This window comes from Hypanus sabinus, chromosome 11 (genome assembly GCF_030144855.1).
Source record: "Hypanus sabinus isolate sHypSab1 chromosome 11, sHypSab1.hap1, whole genome shotgun sequence".
Lineage (NCBI taxonomy): Eukaryota > Metazoa > Chordata > Chondrichthyes > Myliobatiformes > Dasyatidae > Hypanus > Hypanus sabinus.
This window is the reverse complement of record NC_082716.1, coordinates 55,714,697-55,735,889: the sequence shown is the minus strand read 5'-3', so window position 1 is coordinate 55,735,889 and position 21,193 is coordinate 55,714,697. Positions and strand designations below refer to the sequence as shown.

Sequence of the window (21,193 nt, the reverse complement as noted above, 5' to 3'; positions counted from 1 at the left end):
TATCCTCAAGCTGCTATCTCTCCAACCAAAGAAAGGAACCACTCAGCATCTGCTGCGAACTGTGCTTCTCAGGAACATGTTTCAATGAAATAACATCTCAGTCCTTTGAAAGGCAGTAAGTACATGCCAATTCTATTTAACCCCTCCTTAAGGGTCAAACCAATCATTCCAGGAATCAAGTGAATGTACTTTGTGCAGGTGACCATAGCCTTTCTGAGGTATGTTGGCCTAAGCTTCATAATGTATAGCAGGTGTGGTTTCAACAAAACGTTCAATAAATGCCTGAAGACCTCTTGTGCTCCAGATCTCTTCTGATAAAAACATACCGTGCATCTTTCTAATTGCTTGTTGTACATTCATGTCAACTTTCAGCATATTTGGATCATAAATGTCTACTTTTGCACCATCTAAAAATATTTTGTTTTCCTGTAATATCTACTAAAGTGAAAAAGGACATCGGACGTCTTCTTGCCCGTACATTTTACCTCTCTTTGTACTTACTATATACTTTTGTATCTAGTTCTGTGTCATCAGCAAATCTAGGTGCCCCATATTGATCATTTCATCGAATGCAACATGGGTACAGGCCCTTCAGTCCAACAAGACCACATCAACCATGGTGTCCATGGCAATTAGAACACAGAACATAAAATAACACAGCAGACGAACAGGACATTCAGCCCACAGTGTTGCACCAAACCAATTAAATGGCCAACTAAATTAACCCCTTCTGTCTACAGAATGACCAACCGTTTCCTTCACATTCATGTGCCTATTTAAAAGTCTTAAAAGTCTGTAATCTATCGGCCTCTCCCATCACCTCAGATAGTGAATGCCAGGCACCCAACACTCTCTGTGTAAATATTTACCCTCAAATCTGCTTTGAACTTATTCCCTCTCATCTTAAATATACATGCCCTCTGGTACTAAACATTTCAACCCTGGGAAAAAAAGATGCGCTATCTATGCCTCTCGTAATCTTATATACTGTACCTCGATCAGATAGATCTTGTGCAAGGTTCCCTAAAGATCCCTGGCAGGTTGAGTTGCTAGTAAGGAAGGTAGATGTGCAATGTTAGCATTCATTTTGAGAGAGCTAGAATATAAGAGAAGGATGTGATACTAAGGCTTTATAAGGCAATCATCAGACCTCACTTGGAGTATCGTGAGCAGTTTTTGACCCCTTATCTAAGAAAGGATGTACTAGAATTGAAAAGGGTCATGAGGAGGCTCACAAGAATGAATCCTGGAATTAAAGGGTTAATGTATGAGGAGCATTTGATATTCTGGGTCAGTATTTGCTGGAGTTTAGAAGAATGAGGCAGATCTCATTGAAACTTATCAAATATTGAAAGGCCTAGATAGAATGGATGTGGAGAGGATGTTTCCTATGGTGGGTGAGTCTAGGATCAGAGAGTACAACTTCTGAATAGAGGGACATCCATTTAGAACAATGTTGAGGAAGAATTTCTTTAGCCCGAGGATGGTGAATATGTGGGATTCATTGCCACAATCTGTTGAGGAGGCCAAGTCATTGGGTATATTTAAAGTGGAAGTTGATAGGTTCTTGATTGGTCAGGCAGAAGGTAGGAGAATAGGGTCGAGAGGCCTTATAAATCAGCCCTACTGGAATGGTGAAGCAGACTCTTTGGGCTGAATTTTGCTATTATGTCTTATGGTCTTATTACGATCTTTATAACCTTTAAGGGCTCTGTTGCATATATTTCTGTATTTTTCTTTACTAAGTTCATCAGCTCTCAACATCCAAGGTTCTCTTACTTTCCCATCCTTGTCCTTCCTTCTGACTGTAACATACCTGTCCTGTCCTCTGTGCAGATGTCAGATCTCACATGTGAACTTGCTTAAAAACAGCTGTTCCTAGTTAGCTCTCCATAGTTCCTGTCTAAAGCTCTCATAATTTTTACTGCTCCAATATAAAATGCTCCTGCAATGTTACTTAACCTCATCAATAGCTATCTTAAAACTTTAAGATCTGCACTCACTGTTCCTTACGTGCTCACTCACTGAAAGGTCAACCTTCCATCTCTCCAGTTTCTGACCTGGTGCTCCTCAGCCAAAAAATTTATCTAGACTATCTTTCTATTTTGAGCCTTGCTAGCAAAAATTGCTTGGAAAGTAATGTGGAGGTTACTCTTCTTAATTTTAACCTAACTCTCTATATCCATTCTGCAGGACCTCACCCCTTGTTCCACCTATGTTGTTTGTTCCAACATGTACAACCACTTTTAACTGTTTGACATTCTCCTCAAGAATTTTCTGCATCCAATCAGATATCAGAATTAATATATTAGATTTTAAATAGTTGAGAACCTAGTATTTTTCTTGCAGCTTCTCATCAGTAAAAGCCAAGTTAAAGTTAAAACATTTATTCCTATTGTTTTCTCTTTACTAAATTTTCTATTCATTTATTGCAATACCCAAACCCTTATTTTATGTAACAATATTACTCTGATACATGAACACACAGCTCCTTTAAAATCCAAAAACACAAAATACACTGGCTAACATTGCCACAAAACTTGAGTTGTCGTGCTCAACTTCTTTTTCAGTAAACCACATCGGTCCGGCCTAATCACACTTGTATTACCCACACAGCCTATGCTTTTAATCATACATTCCAGCCTTTTTTCCAACTATTGATATCAGACTAATTGGTTTAATAAAATCTCATCCTTCTCTTTTAGATATTTTGCTGTCTTCCCGTCAGTTGAGACGATCTCAGAAACTAAGGAACTGTGGAAGATCACAACTAACCCATTCACTATCTACGAGATCATCTCTCAGAAATCCTAGGATTCAACTACCAAGTTCTGGATGAATTATTTTTAAAACTTAACTTGCTGCATTCTCAATTTGTTTAGGATTTTACATTACTAACAATATTTAAATTACTCATTCTTCCCAACCATTTCTATTGCACTTGTTATATTTAGAAGAAAATCAATATTATTGTGTAACTGTTACTTAATTTAGTTGTTTTCTAATTGCCCAGTACCGTTTCTTCTTCCTGTCTCTACAAAATCCATATTTAATTTTGATGTTCCCCTTCATATACTTAAATGCTGAACCCCTGTCCTTGAACCATCGGTACAAACAACTTACTCTAAGCTGGTTTTGATCACTTCATTTAAAGATAGTGAAAACCAATTTTAATTGGTGAGAACAAAATTAGATTTTTTTTGTAATTTAAGTTTATGAAATCAGACAAGATGCCTGGTGCAGAACTATTCCTATTATGGATAGGAACATGAATACATTGAAAGATTACTGAATATTTGGGTGTGATCACAAATCATAGTTAGGAATCATTGTTAAACCAAGTTGTTGTTCTATGCTATATATAGGAATAATAAAATATTTTTAATCACATTGTGTAACAGTTAGCCACTAGAGCCCAGTCTGAAAGGTTTAATCAAACATTCCAAGCCAAACTGCAAGTAACAGGAGTAAAACACCCTTCAATTCAATGTGAACTCCCTACAATCAGACATTAGTAATCCAAAATAATTACCTGTTTAGATCTTTTTGAGGATTACAAACAGATGATAATATGGACAAGATAGTTGTGTAAGTGGAATTTATAATAGATCCATAGATGAGATCAGGGATGGAAAATACTATGACTTATTTCATATTCTGATACCCTTTTAGGCATTGACATTAACATTGACATTTAAGGCATTGGCTCTAAATGGAAGGGTGGAATTGCTTGAAGAAACCCAGAAATACAACCAGATTAGCAACCTAAGTACTGAGGGCTGCAAGAGCAGGATGGAGGCTGCATGCTCTATGGTGACTGACTCATCACAAAGCCTTTCCGCACGACAAGGCCAGATCAGGAGTGTGCTGGAATCCCCTCCACAGGCTTGGTTGAGTGCAGCTCCAACTCTCAGGAAATACAGCACCATTTGATTACTACCCAGTCAACATGCTAAATATTCATGCCCTCCAGTATCACTGCATAGTGGTTGCAATGAATACTATCTACATAATGCACTGCAGTTACCCCTCTTGGAAATGTCCTTCATTATCAGAGTGTAAATGTTGGAACTCACTCACCAGCAGTGCTGTGGGACTGTAGTGATTCAGGAAGATGGCTTCCTATTAAATTTTCAAGGCAATTAGGGATGGGTGATAAATCCAAGCAGTACAGTCTTGCAAAAAGACTACAGAAAAATCTCAGTAAATGGAAATCTGTAACCTCAATTTAATTCCACTAGCTGGTTTTGACTTCTGAATCGAATTGAATTGACTTCATTTCTTACATCCTTTACATACATGAGGAAAGATCTTTACATTACGTCTCCATCTAAACGTGCACTGTGCAATCATAGTAATTTATAATATTTTATGATAAATACAACAGTTAATGTAATATAGAGTACACTCAAATCAGCATGAGCTCATTAGTCTGACGGCCTGTTGGAGGAAGCGTCCCGGAGCCTGTTGGTCCTGGCTTTTATGCTGCAGTACCGCTTCCCAGATGGTAGCAGCTGGAATAGATTGTGGTTGGGATGGCTTGGGTCCCCAATGACCCTATGGGCCCTTTTTACATACCTGTCCTTGTAAATGGTGTGTGAATGCACCTGGTCTTGCTCCCAAGGCTGCACAGTGAACATGATGCACACCTTGGCCCAATTTAAAGGAATGGTGCACAAATGGAAATAATTGTGATTAAGGGAGATGAACAGAAAGCAGGGGCATCAACCAGATTTGACAAGATTTTGTTGGAATTGTTCCTGAATGTAGACAGGAAGGACATACACTTTCCTCCAGGAGTAAGGAGGAAGAGAAAGGTTTTAATATCCAAGAAAACGTGAGCACATTTCCTGATTCAGTGATGTTTTTAATTTAAGCACCCCTCTTCTCTGTCCTCATGCTCGTGCTGCCTCTCTTTTCTTTCTTGGTTTCATGACTACCCAGAGAATTGAAGAATTTCAGAGTTGTACACTTTGATAATAAAATTAACCCCTCAACCTTTGCTGTCTTATTATTTTTCATGACTCTGCTCTTCACATCCTCTCAATTTCCAGCAACCCCACTCTTGGCGAATAACATCATCTCCCCATTTTGTCCATCCACTTTTGCCACTTAATTCAAATACAGGGCACACCTGCTCCCACAGTCACCCACACTAAGCTGATCTTCCCACACTTGTATGTCTGTTTTATCAGTCCTTGAGGAAGAGATCATGTATACAAGAGAGTAGGCCACCACAAATGGTCCAGCTCAGGGATGGCAATAACACGCTGAAATAAGTGGCATCTTTATGTATATCTCAGTGCCTGTTGGGAGAGATTTGCTGATAACAAATGATAGAAATAACATTTCCTCTACCGGACATTCACTAACTCCACTTCAGTAACTGATCAATGGAGCACTGTGACTTTTCACAACTAAATAGAGTCACAGCACACTACATCACAGAAGCAAGACCCTTGGCCCGTTTGGTCCATGCTTAACAGTTATTCTGCCTAGTTCCATCAACACACACCTGGACCATAGATTTCCATACTCCTCCCACCCATGCACTTATTCAAATTTCTCTTGAAGTCATACCCACCAGATCACTGGGGCTTCATAACCAGCTACCTACACAGGTTGATAGCTGGTTATGAAGCCCCAATGACATGCTTGCACTTATTAGTCAAGGCATTGAGTTCAAAAGTCAGGATGTTGCTGCTTTAGAAAACTCTAGTTAGGCCACATCTGGGCTACGGCATACAGTTCTGGTCGCCCCAATAAAGGAATTTTGTCAAAGCTTTGAGAGGGTGCGGAACAGGTTTAACAGGACATTGCCTGGATTAGTGGGAATGTGCTGCAACGGAAAATTATTTTGTCAGGAGCAGCAGAAGCTGAGGAGTGATATAATAGATGTTTATAAGATCATGAGAGGTATAGAGTAGACAGACAATAATTTTTTTCCCAGGCTTGAAATATCTAATACCAGAGGGCATGCATTTAAGGTGAGGGGGGTAATTTCAAAGGAGATACGAGGGGCAAGTTTTGTTTTTACACAGAGAGCCGTGGGTGCCTGGAATGCACAGTCTGGGGTGCTGGTGAAAGCAGAAACCTTGTCGACTTCTAAAACTCATTTAGATAGGCACATGAATGTGAGGAAAATGGTACGATGTGGGCATTCTGTCAGTAGAAAAAATTTGATTTCTAATTTAATTGGTTCAGCACAACATTGTGGGCTGAAAGTCCTCTACTCTTCTACACTTAATACTTTGCTTTTGGATGATAATACCAGAGAGCTTGGTCAATTCAGAGACAACTTGTCAGACCATGAAACAAGATATCTGTTAACTCTGCTTACAGCATTAATCAAGGTCAGACTGCACGGCAATCCTCTTGGCTTTGATGAGCTCATTTGAGTCTTGTTTTTAAATATTCTTGCAATTCTGTGGCCCACCTATCCACCAGCAACCTAATAGGACTCCTCCATCTCTCCCACTGCAATGGGCAGTATTAAGACCTTTTCTGTCAGTTCCATACCAAGTTGATGATGTGCCTCTTGCAATTTCCTTGCTATTGATACACCCAGATTTGTGCATCAATGTGATCCTTGCACGAAAGGGTAAACTGTCATTTGGACACTTTACTGGGCAAGACATGCCAGTGAAACACCTGCCAACAGTGCCTACCTGGGCTTACTCGGGATGAATGAATCAACAGACGAAAACACAACTAACTTTGTAAGCGGATTGTCCCAAACCCGTGGTTGCACTGAGGTTTGGTTCTACGTCATGAGATAGTGTACTGGAGTGGAGTGATTTGCTTTGACCCAAGGACATCTTCCAATAGGTTCCATGTAAGTGCCTTGAGGAGTTTAATAAATGCAAGAGGACACTTACGAGAGAAGTCAGGAGGGATTAAACAGGATACGAGGTTGCTCTGGCAGACAAGGTGAAAAGAGAATCCCAAGGGCTTCTATAGCTATAATAAGAGCAAAAGGATAGCAAGGGACAAAATCAGTCCTTTTGAAAATCACTATGAATGGAGCTGAAAGAGGTAGGGGAGATCTTACATGTTTTTTTAATGCCTGTATTTACTTTTGAGACAGACATGATCTTTAGACCTGAGGCAAAAAAAGGGAAGAGACCATGGACCATATCCAGATTATGGAAGGAGAGGTGCTTTCCGTCTTGATGTCTTGTGGAAAATTAAGGTAGATAAATCCCTGAGCATGATGAGATGTCCCCTTGGACCTCGTGGGAGGCTAGTGCAAAAATTGGTTTTTAAAACTGGTGCGTAAGTCCACTAGGACAAGTCTCCAATTCACTCTGTGATCTCCTGGTATGGAGGGTTATGTAGGAGGGAAGGAATCTGGCAGCAAGTTAAGGGTGGCACAGCATCATGGGCAAAAGGGTCTGTACTGTGCTGTATTGTTTTATGTTCAAGCAAACCAAGAGATACGAGGTTAGTGCTGGAAGGTGCTGTCACGATAAATATTTAACTGTGAATTTAATGAATGGCAGAGCTATGTACAAGAGGGCAAATGGCCTCCTGATGCGTTTTTTCCCTTTGCGTTTGTTGTACTGCAGTGATGTGCCAAGGCTAAGATAACAGCACCTCCCGAGGTTCAAAACTGCAACCAAGGACGTGGGTAGCAGACATGAATACAGCCAATTCAGAATCACTTTAAAAAATCACTTTTCATATTGACTTTGAAAAATTGTTGCTCCTTCACTAGCTTAAATTCTTACACTCCATACAAACAGTGTGGAAATATATTCACCAGGAATTTTCCAAATCCTTGCTCATCGTCATCTTCTCATGGGTTCAGAGGACTGGGGAATAAACGTTAGGTTTGCCATGTATAAATAAAATAAATGTATGCAAAAAAGACATTACTTGGAGATTTAATCTTCTCAGCCTTTTCTCCTTGGAGCGACAGAGGATGAGAGGTGACCTGATAGAGGTGTACAAGAGGCATTGATCATGTGGATAGTCAGAGGCCTTCTCCCGGGACTGAAATGGCTAGCATGAGAGGGCATTGTTTTAAGGTGCTTGGAAGTGGGTACATTAGAGGGGTCGGGGCAAGTTTGTTTTTAATGTAGGGCCTGTATTGTGCTGTAGGTTTTCAAAGTTTCTAAATTCAGTTCCCTGCCTTGTGGTATACACAGTCATTTTATACCTTGCCAGTTTTCCATCGTTTTAATTTTAAAACTGTATTTCATAAAGAAAGGAACTAGTCAGAGCTTTTTGTACCTTTCCCCAGAAACTGTTTTTACTGTTTGTGAAATGATAAACGTACAGCACAGAAAGTAATTATTCAAATATGAACTTGTTCTTTCAATGAGTCATCTGCTGAGAGCAACTTCTAGACATTTCCTCATGCCCTTGCAATTTTCACCTTTGAAGTGTTCTCCAACTTCCCTTTTGAATTCTGTATTTATCAACATTTTTTGTTGTTGTCATATGAAATGCATGCCATCTGGTTATAGACCTTTTCACCTCTTGAAATATCTTCTCTATGCAGTCTACCTAAATGGATGAGAAATTTCTCAAATTCTCCAATTCATTCATATAACTACAATCCTGCTCATCTTGAAACATTCTTGTACCTGATTATATCCAATATACATAATGCATGTTATTCCTGATTTGTAATGCATAGAATAGGAAAAATCAGTTAAGATCAAAATAATATCGGGCTACCGTAATCTTTTATCTATCACATCTAAGCTGCTACTTCTACAAAGTAGCAATCCATGTGCCTTATTAATTGCCATCATTATCCATCTTGTCACCTTTGAAAATTTGTGAACAAGTACCCCAAGGCTCTCTTCACTTTAAGATGGCTTAATTTAAATTAGTACTTCCCCAAACTTCATTTGTGTCACTGGGACAATTATGATCTCCACCTGACAAATTACTTTAGTTATTCTCACCATCTACCCTCTTAACTTAAAATTCATTAGTTTTCTCACTTTGTCCAGTTGTGATAAAAGGTCATTAGCCCAAAACATTAACTCCTTGCACAGATGCTTTCTGATCAATTGAAGATTGGCAGCAGTTTCTGGTTTTAATATAATAGTGCATCTCTTGAAGATCCATCTATAGGTTTTTACAGAAGGATCGTCATGAAAAGCCTACAACTTTAATTTTCCACTTTAAGCAATCAAGCAGAACACATAGAACACTACTCTTAATAGTGCTTAATAAAAATAGAAGTTATAAAATGCAATGAGTTTATTAATAAATGGAGTAATTGCATCCACGATACTGAACACATTCACATCACAAGAGTATAATGCATTACCTTTCTCACAATTATATTTGAATGGGGAAATAAAAGGCAATACTTCTACAATTATTTGTAAGTCATCTGTAGTGTTGGAAAATAGCATTAATAGAAAAATTAAAAATTGTATTGACATTTTTCTCTTCAAAATGAGTATGCTTAAAGAGGAAGTCAATTTCAAAACAAAGATTAAACCAAGCATACAGAAACTAAGTTTAATGCAGAATGACAACTACAAAATAAATGAAAATACAACATAATTTGGGCTTCCTAGTTCACATCATACCAAATTAAGAGTTTAGAAAACACAGTACGCCTTGTTTTACTGTATTGAGTTTTGATCAAAGATGGAAATGGATAGTAATTCGGAGGCATAAAATAAACATCAGAAACATGCAGCATTGGGTGTTATGGCAAGAGACTCAAAGTGACAAGCAGCCCTCATGCATGACTTCAATTAGACCCAAATAATAGATTAATGCATTCTATTGAGTTCTCTGAAATACTGTGGGCCAGCAAGGGAGGGGCTGGGGAAATGGTGTATTCAATTGTACTGGAATCTAGGATTCAAATTAAACATTCTCAATTTTAAAATGACTTTGCTAGTGCTGACTGAACTGGACTGCAATCACTCCAAAACAATCAGCCCGAGTTGGATTCACACTCTTGATTTCAGTGGATAAACTCAATTTACTGCATCCCCAAGTTTTCTTCCCCTTATTTTTCATTTTCTTGCAATTTCTTTTAAAAACATAAAGCATCTAATATAAAATCAAATCAATGTAAATTTGACAATAAAGGCAACAGTGCTATTCTGGCCATTAAGCTTTTCATTCAACATGAACACAAATGAGGCTTTGAAATGGTTAAAATAGCCTTGCATACAATCCTAATTTATGTGTCTTTTCCTGCACACAAAGACATATAAAGTTCAATATATCATTGCTGTGCAATTTTCCCCCTTAATATCTTTTCACTCAATGCAAAAGGTTAATAATCTATTCAACAGAAGACTTAGAGATATATGCTGCACACCTGATCCTCTTATTCACTTTTATCAATGCGAAAATCATTAGATAGCAGTATCTTATGCAAAAGCAATGTTAGTGGAAAAAGTAACAGACTTTGAAATTACTAATACTCTGCATTATGGACAATGAATCACAAATAAGTCTATTCCACTTATACTCAATGTGAAGATGGCAGATTTGAAGGCAAACAAAAATAAGTGCAGATAGGAAGTCCCCCAGGAAACATTTGCCAATGCAATGAATAATTACTTCCTAATCCAAATGCAAGACAAACACTAAAGAAAAACAGTTGAAGAGCATCTAAGTGATTTGAACCACCTCATACAATGCAAAGAATTAGGAAAGGTTTTGCTAACAGTGTACTGATGCCACATGTTTTGGAGTTTATGGGAGATGGAAAAAGACTACCAGCAAGTCTCCAACAACGCTTGTTTAAATACCTGATAGTTCAGCATTTCTCACCTGGTTCTGTCACCCATACTTCTACTAAACCTACCAGGTCCCCATTTCCATGTTCCTTTTAAATTCACATGGTTCACTGGAAAAATTATTATACTACTGTGTGATATTTAAAACTTTATTGACATATCCATTAGTGTGTAAAGTCTAGTGCAGCAATGAAATCCTGGAGAGTGCCAGATTACTGGGGGTTTAACATGCAAAATAATGGGACTCTTCCTGAAAGTCATAAAGGATGAGAGCTTTGATTATTCTATGTGTAGATAGAGTCGTAATGAAAAGTTACAATGACTTCAAAAGGAAATGGATAACTTGTAGGTAAGGTAGTATTTGAAGTGAAAGACCCTCCAATGAGGAAAGTTACATTCTAAAATAAATTTAAATTAATTGCTGAATGGAGTCAAAGAAAGCACTTTGTGGTTTTAGTTAGCCAATGGAGGACAACGTGCACAAAATTCTACAGATTCATTTGATCCGTTTTTCATTGTAGGAGTTGGAATTCTATGGAAATTATAATTAAAATTGAATGCTGTTGTTTAAGTTTAAAAATAGTACAGGCTGTGTAAAGGCGCTTAAGGAAATAGCAAAAATTATTGGTATTGTCATAATAAATACTTGACATTTTGCTATGCTTGGCTTCCAGTTCAGAGCACCATTAGTGTTTCAGGCTGTCTCCTGAGAGTCAGATTTGGAATGAAAGTAAAACTGACATATCATGGCAACAGAGTGCTAAAGAACAATCACCAAAGATTCCCATGGGAAAGTTCCAACTGGAAAATTTGGTAATTCAGGTAGAAAATACTTGATTATTGGGAGCTCTATCATGTCCCAAGCTAAATATAGGCGCTCAGCAGAAATTATTTAGAGACCCAAGTCTTAAATACCATAATAAACTGCAATCAGTAGAGGAAAAAATATATCCAAAGCTGATGCTTATGATTATATGCCCTCCCTGATTTATGAATGCCCGATTTATGCACAATGGGCTTGATGAACAATTCTCAGATTATGTAGCTTGTTATAATCTGGAGTGGACTTGAAAACAAAAAAGACCATTTACGTTTCACATGCAAGTGAAAATGATTTTAATAAATATATGTAAGCTTGCATCTGAATCATAGAAAACAAATCCCTAAAGCAATGCCATGATTAGTAGATCTGCAAATATGCTTGTGATATTCTAATTAGGCAGTTTGGTTAGTTTTGAGCGTGCATAAATGAATTGAAATCTTGGCCATTCCTTTGTAGGAGTTAAAAATTCAAATAGTTACATTAAGATTTGATTTCAGTTGTAATTACTGTAGGGCATAGATGGCATGTTTAATGAGGCTTATTTGGTAATGTTGTTAGAATTTACTGCCCTGAAAGATGGTGGCTATCTTATAAAACCAAGTTAAAATAATACAGAAATTTCTGCAGAGTTACTGCAAATTGAATTTAAATATTGGGGGATTAGCTGCTGAAATGTAAAACAATTAAAGCCCAGGAACACGTATGTTATAACAACCACATTTTACATTAAGCACAAGTACTGTATGTTAACAACTTGTATGGAATGGATAGGACAGTTGCCCCAGCAAGATTAATTTACTTCACATCAACCAATCATATTGAGATATAATATCACACATTAATACAATAACTTTCAAATAGTAAAGATGGCCTTTGAGCTTTGTATTACAATATTCATTTTGGCAAATTATTTTAAGTGGCATTTTGCTTTGATGTTGAATTAGAGCAATGTAGTTAATACTGCATATTCAGAATTCTGTGAACATCAGAAATTAAAGTCATGCTGCCAAATTTCCAAATTCAGATACAAAAGGTACAAAATGAGCACAAAAGTGAATGCAGCTAATGAGGAACAAATATCCTAGTTTATCAAATATAGGTGTAAAAGTAAGGTTTGCGAATATTTCCCCTTCATAAATTAGTCCAGTTTTCTTAAAAGCTTAGTCTTATCCATGCTAAACTGGACATTTTTGAGCAACACATTATTGAACATTTTTGCAATGTTCAATTACTAAATTATTTATTTTTGTTCTTGCCTTTAACAAAAAAGTTCCCAACATTATACACCTACATTTGAGTCATTGAACACTGAGATGATCAACATTGATCTGGTATACACTGTGCTTGGAATGGACCAATCCACACTTCAGTTATAATTATTAAAATGACATTTAAATTGTAGAACTCTTAATAAGAGGTTGTGCTTATGGATCTCAACAATTTCTCAATGAAAAATATGGTGATACTAAACTGATGGGAAAGATCGAGAAATTGTAAAAGCATGGGCTTTAAGGCAGCTTTGATGGTAGAAGGCTTTAAGTAAGGAGTTTGAACAAGTCAAGCTGAGCCAAGTGAAGGTTCTGCCACCTATGGCAAGGTGAAAGGAAAGACAGGCAGAGGCTTGCAAATTAAAAGTGATGGCATGATATGGCACTTTAGACAGAAATCAGGATAGTAATGAATTGGAAAGATCCACTTTAAAATTAATTACAATGTCGGTCTTAATTAAGTATACTCAAATACATCTACAAGTTTAAAAACTGCATACATTTACATTAATGTCAGAAAAAGTAAATATAAAGGCATGTTATTTGTTACATTCAATCTTCATTACTCTTTTGTGGCACAAATGCTTATTATTTTTTAACATGTCCTTTTCGTTTAAATGCACAATATGTACCCTAATCTATTTTCTGGAATGGACAAGGGAAAGAGTGAAAATTTAATGTGGAAAATATTTTTGTGTGGAAACTAGAGGGCATTAAGATAGTATCATCAATATCTGTTCTATTATTGGTCAGTTTTTTTTAAAAAAGGTAGAAAGCACAAATCACAACTACAATATAATACAAGGCTTCTTGTCTTTGAAGGGATTTTCTGAAGTTGGGATGCCCATAAGCAGAGGGTCATTCTTGGCATGTTCTTCACAGTAGCGCACAAGATCTGCTGAAGCCTTTGATACCTGTAACAAAGAACAGCTGAGAAGTAAGTACATGCGAGGACTTTCACAAATCAGTCCGATACAATTTTTGCTGGTTGACTCAAAATACTTTTCATTCAAAAATAATATTTTAAGTTCATTGTGAACAGTTAATGCTTTATGAACAAGTGATGCTGGAAATGAAAAACAAGTTAGTCTCCATTTGAAATTTATTTGGGTGAAATGCTTAGTCCTTAGATGTTCACATGCAAAATGTTTCTTTAAATTTGATCCTTTGGTAACTTATTCCACGCCAGTTGCAATATGTACTATTGTGACCAAGAAAATGGTATATGAACTACATGGCATCAACTTTCAATTCACAATATTTTCATTAAAAATGAATAATTTCAAAAGAGTAAAAATGTTAAAGTATGTAGTATGCATCTGTCATTTTAACTTGATAAATAGAAATTTAATTAAAAATATAAAGTCAATAAAAATAATATGGCTCTGAAAACAACTTTTCAATTTCCAATAGAGTCCGCAATAAAGGAACTTCCCAAAAATGAAGATTTCTGAAATGGAAGGACCTGTAAATTTCTACGTTCTATTTGGCTGACAGGAAAGCTGATGAGAAATTAAAAGAAAACTTTTGTTCAAAATTATTAGTTCATTAAACTTTGTTTTAATCTTAATGTCGAAACATATTTGAAACAGAAGGGGGATCAATATCCTAGTGGGGAAATTTGCTTTTGCCACCTGGGAGGATGCAAATTAGATCAGCAGAGGTGGTGTAACTCAAGGGAGTGAATTCAGTGAAATACATTTTGCAACCAATGAATGCAAGTCAAGCAATTAGGATAGCCATACTTACAGGAGGAGGATAGATAGGACCTCTGCATAACTAGCATCTATTTCAATGCACATACTCAAACTATTTCAATGCTCCTCTTGGGAGATTTGTAATTTCAGGGTATTTAATGGTCCCCCTGATGACAACATCTGCAGGAAGTGCATGCAACTTCTGTTCTTGACTAACAAGGGCAAGGAGCTATAGTTGGAGCTGCATGTATTCAAGACCATCTGTGGCTGAAAACCTCATAGAAAAGACTTCTACTGAGGTGGTCACACCCAGAGTGCAGGCTTCAGATAACAGATGGGTGGCTACCAGAAGTAAGGGGAATAAGCATTCAGTGCAATTCGCCTCATCACCAGGTGTACCCCCCTTTGGATACTGCTGAGGGGCAGAATAACCTACTAGGGCACAGCAGCTGCAGCCAGGCCAGTGGCACTGTAGCCAGTTTGGAGGTTCAGAGCGATAGTGATAGGAGACTCTATAGTTAAGGGGACGGAAAGGAGATTCTTTGGTGCATTGCTTTCCAGGTACAAAGGTCCAGGATGTCTCCGAGCAGCTGTTGAATATCCTTAAGGGGGAGGGTCATGGTGCACATAGGCACCAATGACATACCTAAGTAGAACAGGGGAAAGGGGTCCTACACAGTGAGTATATGAGTTAGGGAAGAGGCTAAAGAGCAGGACCTTCAAGGTAGTAGTCTCTGGATTACTACCAGTCCTACATGCTAGTCAGGGCAGGAATAGTATGATAGTTCAAATGAGTGGCTGAGAAAGTGGTGTAGGGTTTCAGATTTCTGGATCATTGGGATCTCTTCTGGAGAAGGTGCAGACAGGATGGGTTATACCTGAACCTGAAGGGGTACTAATATCCTTGAGGCAGGTTTGCTAGTGCTGTTGGGGAGGGTTTGAACTGATTTCACAGGGGGATGGGAACCAGAGTGATAGAGTGCGGATGAGGCAGTTGGTAAACAAGTTCAATGAGACTTGAGAGGAAAGATAGACAAGTGATAGGGCAAAATTGCAGACAAAAAGGGTAATAAATATGGGACTGAAGGTGCTATATTTGAATACAGACAGTATATGGTTTAAGGTAGATGAGCTTGTGGCGCAGTTAAAGTTGGGCAGGAACAACATTGTGGGCATCACTGTGTCGTGGCTGAAAAAAGATCATAGTTGGGAGCTTAACATCCAAGGATACACATTGTATCAAAAGGACAGGAAGGTAGGCAGAAAAGGTGGGTGGCTCTGTTTGTTAAAAAAAAATCAAATTCTTAGAAAGAGGTGACACAGGATTGGAAGATATAGAATCCTGATGGATAGAGTTAAGAAATTGCAAGGGTAAAAAGATCCTGATGACAATTATACACAGGCCCCGAAACAGGAGACAGGATGTGGGATTTTAATATGCAGGTAGATTGGGAAAATCAGGATGATGCTGGATCCCAAGGGACAGAATTTGCAGAATGCCTCTAAGATGGCTTTTTGGAGCAGCTTGTGGTTGAGCCCACTATTCAGGATTGGCTATTATGTAATGAACTAGATTTAAATAGGTAGATTAGGTAAAAGAACCCTTAAGGTGCAGTGATAATAGAGTTCACCCTGCAGCTTGAGAGGAGAAGCTAAAATCAGATGTATCAGTATTACAGTGGAGTAAAGGGAATTACAGAGGCATGAGAAAGGAACTGGCCAAAGTTGAATGGAAGGGGACTCTAGCAGGGATGACAGTAGAACAGTAATGGCTGGTACTTCTAGGGGCAATTCGGAAAGTGCAGAAAAGAAACATGCCCAAAATGAAGTAGTATTCTTAAGGAAGGATGAGGCAACTGTGGCTGACCAAGTTAGTCAAAGACAGCACAAAAGCAAAAGAGGGGGCATATAATATACAAACCCCATTTCCAGAAAAGTTGGGATATTTTCCAAAATGCAATAAAAACAAAAACCTGTGATATGTTAATTCACATGAACCTCTATTTAACTGACAAAAGTACAAAAGAAAAGATTTTCAATAGTTTTACTGACCAACTTAATTGTATTTTGTAAATATACACAAATTTAGAACTTGATGGCTACAACACACTCAAAGAAAGTTGGGAGAGAGTTAAAATAAGATTGAAAAGTGCACAGAATATTCAAGTAACAACGGGTTGGAAGACTCCACGTTAAGCAGGCTAATTGGTAGCAGCTGAGGTATCATGACTGCATATAAAAGTAGCGTCCATCAAAGGCTCAGCTTTTGCAAGCAAGGATGGGTCATGGCTCACTCCTTTGTGCCAAAATTCATGAGAGAATTGTTAGTCGGTTCAAAAGGAACATTGCAGAGAATTTAGGTCTTTCAACACCTACAGTACATAATATTGTGAAAAGATTTAGAGAATTCAGAGACATCTCTGTGCATAAAGGGCAAGGTCGGAAACCACTGTTGAATGCGCGTGATCTTCGAGCCCTCGGGCAGCACTGCCTAAGAAACCGTCATGCTACTGTGACAACTATAGCCACCTGGGCTCGGGAGTACTTCAGAAAACCATTGTCACTTAACACAGTCCGTTGCTGCATCCGGAAATGCAACTTGAAACTGTAATACGCAAGGAGAAAGCCACACATCAACTCTATACAGAAACGCCGGTGAGTTCTCTGGGCCCGAACTCATCTCAGATGGACCGCAAAACTGTGGAACCGTGTGCTGTGGTCGTCAGATGAGTCCACATTTCAGCTAGTTTCGGAAAAAATGGGCGCCGAGTTCTCCATGCCAAAGATGAAAACGACCATCCTGATTGTTATCAGTGAAAGGTGCAAAAGCCAGCATATGTGATGGTATGGGGGTGCATCAGTGCCCACGGCATGGGTGAGTTGCATGTATGTGAAGGTACCATTGACTCTGAGGCGTATATTAAGATTTTAGAGAGACATATGTTGCCATCAAGGTGATGTATCTTCCTGAGACATCCATGCTTATTTCAGCAGGACAATGCCAGACCACATTCTGCACGGGCTACAACAGCGTGGCTTTGTAGACACAGAGTGCGTGTGCTTGACTGGCCTGCTGCCAGTCCAGATCTATCTCCTATTGAAAATATATGGCGCATCATGAAGAGGAGAATCAGACAACGGAGACCACGGACTATTGAGCAGCTGAAGTCTTATATCAAGCAAGAATGGACAAAATTTCCAATTGCAAATCTACTACAATTAGTATCCTCAGTTCCAAAACGATTAAAAAGTGTTATTAAAAGAAAAGGTGATGTAACACAATGGTAAACATGCCTCTGTCTCAACTTTTGTTGAGTGTGGTGCAGCCATCAAATTCTAAATTTGTGTATATTTACAAAATACAATTAAGTTGGTCAGTAAAACTATTGAAAATCTTTTCTTTGTACCTTTGTCAGTTAAATAAAGGTTCACGTGAATTAGCATATCACAGATTTTTGTTTTTATTGCATTTTGGAAAATATCCCAAATTTCTGGAAATGGGGTTTGTAGAAAAAAATAATGGGAAGTTAAGAGAATTGGCAAGTTTTAAAACCCAACAGAAGCAATTGAAAAGAAAAAGCCGTAAGGAGAAAAATGAAACAAGAAGATAAGCTAGTCAATAATATAAAAGAGAATACCAAAGCATCTTCAGATATATCAAGAGTAAAAGAGGTGAGAGTGAATATTGGACCATTGAAAAATGACACTGGAGAGGTAGTAATGGGGGACAAAGAAATGGTGAATGAAATGGCTTACTTGGTCTCAATCTTCACCGTGAAAGACACTAGCACTATGCCAAAAATTTAGAGAGTCAAGGGGCAGAAGTGAATATCATTGCTATTACTGAGAAGGTGCTAGTGTAGCTGAAAGGTTTGAAGGTAGATAATTCAACTGGACCAGATAGATTACACCTAAGGGTTCTGAAAGAGGCAGCAGAATAGATTATGCAGGCATTAGTAATGATCTTTCAAGAATCACTAGATTCTGGAATGGTTCTGGAGGACTGCAAAATCGCAAAAGTCATTTCACTCTTCAAGAAGGAAGGGAGGTAGAAGAAAAGAAATTATAGCCCAGTTAGCCTTACTTCAGTGCTTAGAAAGATGACTGGATTCTATTATGAGGCTTCAGGGTACTTGGAGGCACATGTTAAAGTAGACCAGAGTCATTATGACCTTCTTAAGAGGAAATCCTGCTTGACAAGTCTGTTAGAATTCTTTGAGGGAGTAACTGGCAGAATAGACAAAGGAGTCAGTGGATGTTGCTTACTTGGATTTTCAGAAGGCCTTTGCCAATTTGCCATGCACCAGGCTACTTAATAAGATAACAGCCCATGGTATTATGGAAAGACTAGCATGGATAGAAGACTGGCTGCCAGTGACTATTGGTGTTCCACAGGAGTTGATGCTGGGACTGCTTCTTTTCATTTTATAAGTCAATGACGTGGATGATGTAATTTATGGCTATGTGGTATAGTTTGTGGATGATACGAAGACAGCTGTAGGGGGCAGTTAATGTTGTGGAAAGCAGGGAGTCAGTAGAAGGACTTGGCCAGATTAGAAAGGGTTAAAAAAAAATGACAGATGGAATATAGTGTTGGGAAGTGAATGGTCATGCACTTTGTAGGAGGAATAAAGATGTGGACTATTTTCGAAACAGGGAGAAAATTCAGAAATCAGATGTACACAGTGACTTGAGAATCCTTGTGCAGGATTCCATAAAGATTAAGTTGCAGGTTTGGTTGGTGGTATGGAAGGCAAATGCAGTGTTAGCATTCATTTCAAGAGTACTAGAATACAAGAGCAAGGATACTGAAGCTTTTAAGACACTACAAGACATTAGTCAGACTGCATTTGGAGTATTGTGAGCAGTTTTGGCCCCTATCAAAGAAAAAACGTGCTAGCATTGGAGAGGGTCCAGAGGAGGTTCATGAGGATGATTCTGTGAATTAAAGGGTCAATGTACAAGGTGAGTTTGATGGCTCTGGGCTTGTACTCATTGATGTTTAGAAGGACAAATCAGGAATAGTCAGCATGGTTTTGTGCGCAGGAGTTCTTGTCCAAGGAGTATTGGAATTTTCTGAAGGGATAGAAGAAGGCAGGGCTGTGAATGTAGTCTCAACCAACTTCAGTCAGGCCTTTAACAAGGTCTCACATGGAAGACTAATCTGGAAAGTTAGACCACATGAGATTCATGGGGAACCAGTGAGGTGCACTCTGAATTAGCTGGACATAGGAAACAGTGATGGTCAAAGGTCAAATTTTCAACTGGAAGCCTGGTGAGGTGTACTTGGGGTCAGTGTGGGACCTCTGTTTTCATTATGTAAGTGATTTGGAAATTAATGCACATGGCACGATTAACAAGTTTGCCAAGGATAATAAAATTGGGGCTCTTGTTGATAGTGAAGAAGGTTATAATGAATTGCAAAAGAGGGAGGTGGACTAAGGAACAGAAATGTATTTAAACTTAAATTATGCATGAGGTGATGTATTTGGACAGTCAAACCAAGGTAGGGCTTATATAGTAAATGGCAGGGTGCTGATGAGTGTTGTGGAACTGGAAGTACAAGTGCACAGTTCCCTGAACGTGGTCACGCAAGTAGATGGGTCTTGAAGGTTTTTGCACTGCAGCCTTCATCAGCCAGTACACAGAGTTTAGGAACATTTTGTTGCAGTTATTTAAAACTTTGGTGAGGTAAAACTTGGAATACATTGTACAGTTTTAATCACTGTTATAGGAAAGACTGTAAGACATAGGAACAGAATTTGGCCAGGTCCATCAAGTCTGTTTCAAAATTCATTCATAGCTGATTTATTATCCCTCTCAACCCAATTCTCCTGCCTTCTTCTTGTAAACTTTGACACCCTGATTAGTCAAGAACTTATCAACCTCCACCTTAAGTATACCCAATGACTTGGCCTGTGGCAATGAATTCCATAGACTCACCACCTTGTGACTAAAGAAATATTTACTCATCTCTGTTCTAAATGGGCATCCCTCAATTCTGAGGCTGTGCCCTCTGGTCCTGGACTCCCCCACTATAGGAACCATCCTCTCTATCTAGTCCTTTCAATATCCATTATGGTTCAATGAGCTCCTCCCTCATTCTTCTAAACTCCAGCAAGTACAGGCGAGAGCCATCAAATATTCCTCATATTAATTCTTTAATTCCTGTGATCATTCTTGTAAACCTCTCTGGATCCTCTCCAATGCCAGCAAATCCTCTCTTTTGCTTTTATGCTGTCTTGACTTCTCTTGTCAGCCCTGGTTGCCTCATTTACAAGTATTATTTGGAATACTTCATCCTTGGGATGCATCTATACTGCACTTTCTGAATTTTCCCCAGAAACTCCAGCCAATGCTGTTCTGCTGTCATCCCAAATACTGCCCCATTCAAATCAACTTTGGCCAGCTCCACTTTCATGCCTCTAATTCTCTTTGCTCCACCGTAAAGGGACTTCAGCTTCTCAAACTGCAGGGTGAATTTTATCATATTATGATCACTGTCTCCTAAGGGTTCCTTTACCTTAAGCTTCCTAATCAAATTTTGGTCATTACATAATAACCAATCCAGAATTACTGTTCCTCTGATGGAGTCAACAAGATGGCTTTAAAAAAGCCATCTTGCAGTCATTCTACAAATTTTCTCTCTTGGGATCCTGCACCAGTCTGAGTTTC

At 38.4% G+C, this 21,193-nt stretch overlaps 1 protein-coding gene across 2 annotated transcripts in view; it reads right to left on the bottom strand.

Annotated features, from left to right (window-relative positions):
• Positions 1–9,472: 9,472 nt before the first annotated feature.
• LOC132401976 (guanine nucleotide-binding protein G(I)/G(S)/G(O) subunit gamma-12-like) overlaps positions 9,473–21,193 on the bottom strand; it is a 68,157-nt gene continuing 56,436 nt past the window's right edge. For both annotated transcript variants that reach the window (XM_059984365.1, XM_059984366.1), the window contains exon 4: positions 9,473–13,735. In XM_059984365.1, the coding sequence (XP_059840348.1) occupies positions 13,610–13,735 (126 nt within the window). In that variant the 3' untranslated portion in view covers positions 9,473–13,609. The remainder of the gene's footprint in view (positions 13,736–21,193) is intronic.